We start from the raw sequence: 11,752 nt of genomic DNA, 5'->3' as shown, positions 1-11,752 counted from the left end.
CCTGGTAATTGGTCATCTTTAGAACACGTGGATCTAAGAGAACGCATTACACTCATCAGAGTGCGGATGGACCTAATAATTTTCTTCACAAAGCGCTCTTCTTTAGTGGAAAAAACCTAGGGAGTGCGAGACAGTTGCAAGTGACCATCAGCACTCGACTGCGGCCAACAAAGCACCTCTATCTTACCTACCTCCTTTAAATCCATTTGTGCCCCTGTAGTGTCTCTCTTTCCTATGATGTGGTCCCATAGTAAGTTGTCCACATTCTTGAAAATATGCATGGGATCCAACAAGTGGTTGATCTATAAGTGGGTCCAATACAGTAACTCATAGAAAACTGAGAATTGTCACATTCCATTTGGATGTGACTCCGTGTGGACTATTTTCAGCTCATACAAGCTTTGGGCATTCATTCGTGTTGGAGGTCGTTCAAGAAAACCTTCCCTTAGTTCATGACCCTCTAGCAAGAAAGCGGTGTGTCCTTGATATACCATCTTCTTCATGGTTCATGACCTGCGGGAGTCTAACTGTGGCCCATACAATGGACATGCATGATAGCCTGAGGTAACCAGACCTCTCCCAACACCTCTATCCAGTGAATACAAACTTGAACGAGCTATGATAGATATTACCAACAAGAACAGAAGCTTACTTACCTGAGCACTCCCTGAATCCTGGAAAGTCATGCATAGTCCACATGAGAATGGCTCATATATTGGTGGACCGTCGACCATCACGCTTGCTCATATCTTCCACGACGACCCCCTCCTCCCACAAAATCTTAAGCTCATCAACTAACAAACGGAGATAGAAATCCATATTCTTGACTTTGTAGCGGCTAAGAATGAGCAAGCTAAGGATTAGGTGTCCTTTCTTTGTAGAAAGCCATGGTGGAATGTTGTAGTTAACAAGCACTACATGCCACACACTGTAAGATGCTGAGCAGAGACTGAATGGGTTCATGCCATCCATAGCAAGACCAAGTCGAAGATTCCTTGGCTCTCATACAAAGCCTGGAAAGGTAGAGTCAATGTGGCTCCATGCGAGTGAATCCATTGATATTCGTTGGACTCCATCTGTGCCAAAAAGAAATCAACGAAGCACACGTAAAGAACTCGGTCACACTCGCATCGATCCACCTATATTTTGCTTGCACACTTAGGAGTGCAAGTAGCGTCTTCAAGCAAGATACTCAGCACCCATTATATAATGGTATGGATGCTTCCTCTCTAAGCGGATCAAATGTCTCGGTATCCATGGGCATCAATGCATTGATCATTTCCTCCATCTCAGGCTCCAAGATTGTAGGAAAGTCTGAAAGGCTGTATGTCTCCTCTGGTATTAACGATATAGACTGGGTAGTGCCTTCCAAGTGGTGGATTGGCTCGGGAACTCCATCTATCGCACATCCACGAACACTTCTAATTGGTCGCAATAGGTGCACTCCCTATATCAATTTTACAGTTACATCCATTGTTGTTGTATATGATATTCAATTAGTTTCAAATATAATGCATGATTGATACACACTTTTCTTACCGTTAGCTCAAAGTCTGAGATTGCCTGATCAAAGTCTAAGATCACTTGATCAATGATCTCTGATTGAGACTCGTCGAAACGTCATACGTGTTCTATAGACAAGCAACGCTTTCGTCTAATTGCCAGCTTGCATTGAGAGCAAGGACACGGGACACATTGATTAAGATACACCCTGCGATCTTGAATATCATGACCTTCATTGTTTTCCATTTTGTCTACGTTACGATAAACAATTTGTCTAAGTTTAGGCAAGGAAGTGGTGGCTTCTGAGGAAGACACCTCTCACTCTCCAAATTTGGCATATGTTCGATGTTTCGTATGCTAGGTGCTAAAAGACTTTGTTGCCTAATTTGTCATTGTTGGCTAGTAAGGCTCATTTGGTGATGTGATCTCTGTTGCATGGTGTGTAATTTTAAGAATATTTTTTATGATAAGGTCCATTTTTCACAGTCTCTTTTCTTTGTCTAAGCTATGATTATAGGGGTTTCTAGAGTCAATCAATATTTGGTCTCTCTATTTCTCAAATTTCTTTATGACTTTTGTGTTTTTTTTTGTTTATTTCTTTATGTATCTTGTGTTCCTTTGTTAGAAATTTGCAATTTTACTAACTTGCAAGTGTATGTAGGTGCACCATGCACAACTAGGCTTTTGTTTTCCACAATCATTGTGATTCAATATAAATGCAAGTATCTTGGTGCTCAAACTTCCAATTCAATTATGACATATGCAAACAAGCATTCAATCACAATTTTTACAACACTACACAATGTGTGAACTCCCTTTTTTGATGATCCAACTGCTCGTGAGTGATTTTGTAGGCTAATTAAGGTGAGATCCTAGTCTTCTTAGGGTTGTCATCTCTTAGATATAGTCACTTTTGATGACCTAGCTGCATGATGTCCAAGGGCTTGACTATCACTATTAGTGCTACCTTCACTCAATTTTTTCTCACCAAATAGTTCCAGGTGAGCTTAAGAATAGTTTTAGGTTGACTACACAAGTTCACTTCTCGAGGTATGAAGGGGACCTTTAGCACTTACTTTGGAAGTGAGCGTATATCAGAAGTGTTGGCATAATCTCTTTTGCCTCTATCTAACACTCTGAAAACACTCCTAAAGGTATCCAAACAAGTGAGTTGAGTTGAGCTTCCCGTTAGTGAAGACTTGGTAACTCCTTCTCAAGTGCAATGGCCCTTGAAGGTGTAGGGAGTTTCTTTCACCAAGCTTTTAACCATGAAATGTCTTCTTGCATGACTACTGTCTCTCTTTGTTTTTCTCTACCCCCTCATATTTTCTCGTTCATTCTCCTCCCTCCCTCCCTCTCTTTCTCTCTTTCTTTATTATGTTTCATATTTATTCCCTCTATATCTCATTCTTTCTTCATTTTCCTTTCTTCTTCTTCCTCTCTCATTTCCTCTGTTTCTCCCTCACTGCACCTCATTAATCTCAACAAAAAATAACAAAAGAAAAGGAGAAAGAATAAGAACAAAGCAAGAGAGAGCAATGTACTCACCGTAAAGGCTCAAAGATGGATTCTTTGTCTCCTCTTTGCCCTTCGTACACTTCCTCCTCTTCTTTGCAAACGGCGGCACAGCGGCAGTGACAACAACAGCGGTGGCAGGGAGAAGCTCCCCCTCCTTATCTTTCTCTCTTTCTCTTCCTCTCCCACCCTCTTTCGCTCTCTGATCTTTCGCTCTCTCTTTCGCAAACTCTTTTGCAAAATGCCACACTCGGATTTTGGCCATGTTTTTTTTGTCTTAGTACCGTTGCTATTTGTGTCGCAAATAGTGACACCACTAATTTTCGTCAAAAACAGGTGTCACTATTCCCCCCTTCCCTTGCAGTGAGTAGAAAACTTAATAAGAAATCAAGGATAAAAACATTAAATCACTTCTCTTTCAAATCATTCTTTCTCATCAATGTTAAGATCAATGCCATTAAAGAGGGCCACCTAGAGAGAGATGAAAAAGAAAAAGAGGATGAGATGATCTTATGTCTAGTTGCCATGCATCACAAGCATACTTGGAGCTCCTTGTCATCTTCCATTCCTCATCATCATGAATATCATCTTCCTTCTCATCATCTTCACCAAAACTAAGAACCATAATTGATCCAATTGAATTGAGATAGGGAGAGATAAACATCTTGATCAGGTAGCTCTACCAAGTGGAGTAGAGATAATTAATTGAAGAAAATGATTGAGAGAGAGAGAGAGAGAGAGAAGGCATCCTTGGATCAGAGCTTCACCCCATTCTCCTCTATGGATCAATCCACACACACTCTATCCATAAACTATTAAATTTTCTTATTGATTCCCTACCTTATCAATAGCAACTCTACTTTTGTCCCATCATCCTCTTTTGAATCACTAATAAATCCCCATCCCCTTTACCCTTTATGCTCATCCCACTAATGATATGTCAGTGTGGCTTCCATGCACTATAGGACAATCCTGCGAGTCTCATTTAAACATTTCAAGTCCAAGAGGTGGCGCTGTAGGGACTCCTCATCTCCCAAGTACTCTTTGATAGCTACTCACAGAGAGGGCAAATCCAATTCAATCGGGAAGATGGCCTTTATGCCATACACCAATTGGAAAGGTGTCTATCCTGCATCAGCCTTATAGGAGGTTCGGTATGTTCAGAGGGCCTCTGTAAGTCGATCATCCCAATCATGGTGATGTGTAGCAATAGGTGCCCCTCTTAGGTTATATATCTTCATTATATTATTTGTTGAAGTAGTGGTTGTTAAAGGAAGGATCAAGATAGCATAAAAAACCTACTAGATTTTGGGGATCCTTGTGGTTACCTTAGATTTTGAGTAGACCAACAATATTTTGGCTACCTAGGAGGGAATTTTTGTAAGGAGCATCCCTCGTAATGAAGCTTAGTCCATACATAGAGTGCCATCCAATTAATTACATTTTATTTACATGCAATGATGGAAGGATTATTTACTTATCTATAAGAAACCCATGGCTTTAAAGCTACAACTAAAAAGGACATTAAAATGAATATCCACTCTTTTCCTTAAAGAGAAAATAATAAAATGGATAGTACAATATAAGAATTCATGAAATCATACCAAGATAAAGAGAATTAATCCTAAGATAGCCTTGATATTATTTTAATGGATTATACTCAAAGAAAGTGTATTCATTGAAAGAATTGACTAGCATAATATTGTCTTATTGAAAAATATTCTAAAAATGTGCTTTGCATGCAACTATCATGGATTGAATATCTTTATGTTTCATATAAGCAAGCGCATGCATTTTAGCCATAGCAATATTTCTAAAACATACAGTACACACAACTCTCTTTGATAATATACGAATCCATTCACATATAAGTAATGATGAAAAAAAGAGGTGTTAGTATTTTGAAATCTTTGGCAAATAAAAGAGAAATTGAGATTTGAAGCATATGTTAGAATCATGGTATCAAAAGTTTGAATTTCAACAATAGAGACATTATTTAAATACACACTTTTGATTTTATCAAATCCAAGCAAATGATGTGATGTAATATTTTCCATTGGCCTATGAGTTAAATTTGCATTTGTGACTACATTGACATGACCTGGTTGGTGCTGGATCATGGGATGAAAATTTTGAATAAAATAATTCCATTTAATGTATCGGTAATAAATGAAAGATTGGTTCAAAAAATGTTTTATGGCTTGTTGATAAGTTTTTATGAGAACCTTGGATCCTATAAGATAGTGTTTCCAAATATCCAAAGCATGAACTATCCAAAGAATGAACTTTTCATATATCCAAAGCATGAACTACAATTAATAGCTCTTTAACATAACTATTGTAGTTTTGTTTGAAAGGTTTCAATTTACGACTCTCATAGGCAATATGATGATCTTTTTGTATTAAATAGTGCCTATACCTAAATCACTAGTGTTAGTTTACCACAAAAAAGAAAGGTTGGGAACAATAAGGAAAATGAAGAATAGGTGCATGGGTCAATATGTATTTTAAAGTGTCAAAGGATTTTTCTTGACTAGGATCCCCATAGAAAACAATATTATTTCGCAATAACATAATCAAATGCAAATTTCGCAATAGCATAGTCAAAGGAAAAACAATCAATGAAAATTTTCTAATAACATTTTTGTAAAACCCAACTAATCTTAGAGAAGATCCAACTTTATGCATACTCTGAGTCAGGATTAGGCCAATCTTTTATGATATGAATTTTCTTCATGTCAACTATATACATCCAACAGAATGAGCTCTTATCAAGATTTGCACACAAGTGATCTTTATGCAATAAATCAAACACAACACAGCTATGTTTCTTATATTTCTCTTTTGCTTTATGGAAAACAACTATATCATTAAAGAAAACAATTACAACACCTTGATAATCTAGAAAAACCATATTAATCATGCATGCAAATGTAGGTAGTGCATAAATGAGATGAAAAGGTAGAACAATAAATTCATAGTGACCAAATTGTGTCCTAAATGTAGTCTTAAAATACATCCATTGAATCCATATGAATATGATAAAACCTTGATTTGAGATCTCTATTACTAAAAATTTTAGCTCCCTTAAGTTTATCCAAAAAATAATCAACTCTCAAGATAGGATATTGATTTTTAATTGTCACATTGTCTAGAGATATATAATCAATGCACATTTGATACATTTTTTAAAAAACCAATAAAATAGATGCATCAAAAGGAGAAAAACTAGGACAAATTAAACACTTGTTTGATAATTCACTCACTTATCTTTGGATTTTTAAAAAATCTAAAGGAGTATGCCTATATGAAGCTTTGTGTGGTGGAGAAACACTAGGCAAAAGGTCACTTTTGTGATCAAATTCTCCTTGTGATGGTGGAAATTCAAGTGGCTAATCATCCACAAAAAATTTATATGAATCTAAAAACCTTTTTAGTGTGGGTGACAATGCAGAAGTTTCGGAATTTTCAATTGTAGTTACAAAAATCATACATATCATGTGTTGTTTTCTAAGTGACGACTTAGCATGAGCGTTATTCGTCCTTGAAATTCAAAAGTTATTATATGATTATGATAATCAATAGCAAGATTAAATTGATATGTGAAAGGCATATGAAGGATATTGTCTGATGATTATAGAGGTACAACTAAGAAATCACATTTTTCTTTGTCAGTCTCTTTAGAGATTTCTAGCCCTTTAATTTTTCATGTTTCATTATATCTAATGCCTTGAAATGCAAATTTAACCTTGTAGAACGAATGACTAGTCTCTAATTGCAACCTTCTAACCAAAATTTTCAAAATAAAATCATGAGAACTACCATCGTCATGCAAAATAGTCACATCTAAATCATGCACAAAACCTTTCATCTTCAAAAAAGTATGTAAAGAAATAGACCTACTTGATTTTTCTTTAGTCATTACTTCTTTCTACATTGTATTGGCAGTACAATCAAGAGCATAGCAAGTATCTCCTTGATGTTGTGCAATTGAGCTGTGCTTTGGGCTGTTGTTGAGTGAATGTTGAACGTGACAATCCGATTGGTAATATTCAAATTTTCCACAAAAATAACAAGTAAACTTGGTCTTTTTATTTTAAACCTTGAGATTTGTAGTTTGAGGCTTTACCTTGTTGTTTGGATACCTTTGCACAACGTTGCTTCTTGGTTTGAAAGTTGGAAGGCATGTTAGAGGAAAAAGAGTTAGGATGATTTAGAGTATGTACACATTGCATGCACATGCTCAACTATTAAATATCATTTCATTTCATATAGCTAAAATTTTTAAAAATTAATCTCTCTCTAGGAAATGGACAGAGAGAGAGAGAGAGCTACATACAATTTTTCAAAGTCTCACCTTTTTCCTTTTCATGATCATGTCCTATGTAAAAAAAGAAAAAGAGGGAGAGTGTGTGTGTATTGAATTAAAAGATAGAGTGTATGTACATATGTTGAATTTTGTATGTGTGTGTGTGTGTGTGTGTGTGTGTGTGTGTGTGTGTGTGTGTGTGTGTGTGTGTGTGTGTGTGTGTGTGTGTGTGTGTGTGTGTGTGTGTGTGTGTGTGTGTGTGTGTGTGTGTGTGTGTGTGTGTGTGTGTGTGTGTGTGTGTGTGTGTGTGTGTGTGTGAATATAACCCCCATTAACCCTTCAAGAAAAATCCCTCTTTATTTCTTGAATATCAAACTTCTTCTCCTTGTGCCACATAGGCTTGGGAGCTTTCTGGTTGGTTTAGGATCCCCAAGGCAAAGCTCTAAATAATATATAGAATAGATGACGAATATGCTTATGATATACTTTTGTAATGCGAAAGGCATTCCATTGCCTTAGGGTTAAAGCTATTGATATTAGAAGATGACCAAGGAATAATAGGCAAAAGAATCTCATACATGAGCCATAATAATGGACTTAAGTATAATTCTACACATATGCCCATGCGCACACACATGCAATTCATTGAGCTTTTTGTCAAAGCAAGAAGAAGCCAGATACATTTCGCAATAAGGGATTTGACCTTTAATGGATTATATTCACAAGTTGAAAAAGTATCATAAGTGCAAAGTGAAGTTGAATGGCTACTCATTACAGTTATTATTCACTTGCACCCTTGTTTTCTCAAGAGGCTCAACTTGGGAGAGACACAATTATCCACACAGATTATTTTGGTGTAAATAAAGTAAATGTGATGTGGATCATGATACAAACTATTTAATCATTCATCACATGACACTAGAGTGCACAAACATGATAGGCATGACTAGTTGGTTGATCTTGGGTGAGATCATCAATAACTATTTTAGACCAAATTTTTTGTTGGTCCATTTGTCATTTTATCCCTACTAATATATTAATTATTTAAGGCACTCACCTTGTACAATTGTGTCTCTTGAAATGTGGAATCATTTCTTCTTCTTTTTGTTGACAAATATAATTATGTTTCAAAAATAACACAAAAACGATGGGCTATCCATGAGAGACTAAGTTTTCAAAGCCAACCATAAATCCATAGCTTTTATTATATTCACTTGATATAGACCAAGTGCATGGTTCTTGGTGCAATTTGTTAACAATCTTATCCCTTTGATCAAAATTCAAAGTATGCATTGAAGGGTGGGCGAGTCCTTGACTTACATTGATAATGATGTGGTCTTATATTCTTTGGTCCTAATATTTTCTTTAAAAAATTTGTCACAAGGGTAACATTCCAATGCTACTCACTTCTTATTAAGGACTGTCAAATGGGGTGCCTATCTTAATAGTGAACAAAGGAAACCTTAATTTCTTTGCGCTAGTATTTTTCTCATAAGGAACTATTATGGATCATTCATGGGAGTTTTGAAGCATTTTAGAACTTGAGATGATGTGCCATCTATAGCAACATGGATGAATGCATGCAAAGACTCTTAGAAAGATAGGGAATTGAAGTTGTATGGAAAGTAGTCATTAAGGTAGCAAAACAAGTTTGTTGGCTGTGTGATAGTAGCAACTTTAGGGTGATTCCTACTTGTCCTATTTTGGGAGTGTCTCTCTAAGGTTGCATGTGGCACCTTTTTAAACCCCCATATAGAAGCGGATAGCTTTAGATGCTTGACCTTTTCAAATTCTAGTCCATACCTTTGTATGGCTTGGCACTATGCTTATGAAAGATGATATGGAAGGAATACTTTTTTATGTTGAGAGAGAGAGGCAACACCACAACTTGTTAGACTTTCTGAAAGCAAAACAATCTCAAGTGGTGCAATCTTTTGCCTCCTTTTACTGACTTTCTAAAAGTCAAATAATCTCAAGTGATATGATATTTTGCCTCCTTACTCACTTTCTGAAAGTCAAATAATCTCAAGTGGTACGGTATTTTGCCTCCTTAGACTTACTAAACAGTGTTTAACTTGGTTTGGGAAGTCTAGCGAAGTAATTAGGTTTCCGCTTGAGGGGTTACTCTCAGGAGGGTTTACCTTTGGAAGGTATAGCTAAGTAGTTAGATGTAGGCTAGTGGGATGGATAACCCACATGGCTTATGAAGTTTGGACCTACTGGGTGTGGGTCAAAAACAAATATCTGCCTCCATGATTCATGAGGAAAAGGTTTTCTAAGGAGGGAATCAAATCAAGGGTCACAAATCCCTTGTGCTAGGTGTTGGGGCTGTGCTAATAAGACCTTGGTTACAAGGGTAGATTAAAAGGGCCACTTGGCACACTTCTCCTTTAGCAAGTGCTATCTCTCTCTCTCTCTCTCGCTCTCGCCTCTCTGTCTGTCTCTCTCTCTCTCGCATCTCTGTCTGTCTGTCTCTGTCTAGTGTCTGTCTGTGTCAGCCTCTCTCTGTGCAACTTCTTCTGCTATCAAAGTCTCAGCTATGGCGGTTGTGGTCCTGGACGGATCCACCGTTCGTGAATTCGTGGAGGACCGTGAGGCTTTCGACGCGGCCATGGATGTGCGCTTCAACGAGATGGATCTCAACCATGACGGCACCCTCTCACGCAGTGAACTGCGCAAGGCCTTCGAGCGCATGCATCTGCTGGAGTCCCACCTCGGGATGCCCGACAAGAAGACCCCCCACGAGCTCAACACCCTCTATGACTCCGTGTTCGAGAAGTTCGACACAGACCACAACGGCACGGTGGATGTGGTGGAGTTCAGGGCCCAGATGAGGGACATTCTGCTGGCGGTGGCTGACGGCCTCGGCGCAGCGCCTCTGCAGGTGGTAATTGAGGAGGGGGGAATCCTGCAGGATGCTGTCAAGCATGAAGAAAGGGCGATTCATGTGGCATAGCCGAGGCTATGGTCTCACAGGGCGTCGCCGGAGCCATAGCTGCGGCGCTGCCTGGTTAGGGTTCATGTTACCTTAAGCTATGACAGGTCCTGTGCTGGAGTAAGGTTTTTCTTTAGGCTTTCCTTCTGGTTTTCCTGCTTTCAAGGTCTGATAACACTCATACCTCTCTGCCTGAGAGAAGCAGCAGCATCAAAGGTTTCTCTCTTGATGTATTAAAGAATTTCCATCATAATTGTGGAATGTCAAAGCTAACGCATTAATAATTAGGGACAGGTACTAATCCATAAATGTTCAGAGAGAAGATTTTCCGAGGAAATTAAGGCATGATTAGTGAAGCACGATAATCCATCTAGATGTATAAAACTCTGTCATCAATTGTGGGAAAAATCAGAGCTGATGAGCACCAAGTTTCTGGTTCATGCTCTCAGTGTTGGTGTCTTTATGAAGAAAATGAAGAAATAAGGGGGTTAGCAGTGTGGTGTCTTTATGCCTTATTGCTACATGCTTAACCGGTCATATTTCCCTTGGGGCACATTGTATCTATACTATTAGTTAAGGAGAGGTGGGGGGTGGGTGCCACGTGGCAGCCCCCACCTCCCACACAAAAAAAAAAAGAGAACGCGGAGGCGGGTGCCATGTGTCCCCCCCCCCCCCCCCCCCCCGGGGGCAAATATCGCACACGCCGTCGGGCCGAGTCTAGGCGCGGAGTGCCTAGTTATTATGATGATGATGACTATGACATCCACAATTATTGGAAGGACTTTGTGAAAGCTTTCATATCCACAAAATGACCCCATGCAAACCTTTTTTTTAAAATAATGCGCAATTTATTTATTGAGAATGAAAAAACATCTAGACATGGACAGGCACCACCACATGCCTATCTACACTTAGTGAGCCTATGAAAGGCTACCTTATACACGTCCTTTTTTTCTAAGTCTACCTAATAAAGCAAGTGTATCCTCTTTACACATATTAACTAGAACTTCTTTGCTAAGAGGTCCTTCCTTCATCACCACTCTGTTTCTATTCTTCCAGAGTGGACACAAAACAACAGCCCTTATGATATTACACACTTTGATAGTCTCTTCATCAAATTTCCTTGGATCACCTACGAGTGCAGCTCTCATTCCTATGCTCTCATTGAATTGTGCTAGCTTCATCCATTCTTTCATGCTTTTCCAAGCAAACCTTATACTTTCTTGTAACTTGAAAGTCGAAGGTGTATTTACAACGTCCCAATGGATTGTTCTCAAAACATAAAATACTTATTATTGGCTGCATCCTTATTGGTCTCCTAGAGCACTAAATCCCCTTGAGGTAGCCTTATTGGTCTCTTAGAGCACTAAAGAGTCCCTTAACCCCCTTGAGGTAGGTGTCAAAACAATCAATCAAGTTACGTTATAAGGGCACATTAGGGGAAAGAAAGAGTCGAAGGGCTCTCCGAGCTATTTTATTGTAAATCACGG

General features: G+C 38.3%; 1 protein-coding gene across 1 annotated transcript; it reads left to right on the top strand.

The window, feature by feature from the left end:
- The first annotated feature begins 9,694 nt into the window (after positions 1 to 9,694).
- LOC148014369 (uncharacterized) lies at positions 9,695 to 10,549 on the top strand. Its single transcript, XM_087667067.1, has one exon. It carries the CDS (start codon positions 9,867 to 9,869, stop codon positions 10,281 to 10,283), a length of 417 nt encoding a protein of 138 aa, XP_087523193.1. The 5' UTR covers positions 9,695 to 9,866; the 3' UTR covers positions 10,284 to 10,549.
- The last annotated feature ends 1,203 nt before the right edge of the window (positions 10,550 to 11,752 follow it).

Source organism: Lygodium microphyllum, chromosome 25, assembly GCF_053477565.2.
Source record: "Lygodium microphyllum isolate KBCC chromosome 25, Lygodium_microphyllum_v1.1.10, whole genome shotgun sequence".
Taxonomy (NCBI): Eukaryota; Viridiplantae; Streptophyta; class Polypodiopsida; order Schizaeales; family Lygodiaceae; genus Lygodium; species Lygodium microphyllum.
This window is presented reverse-complemented; position numbering and strand designations above follow the sequence as displayed.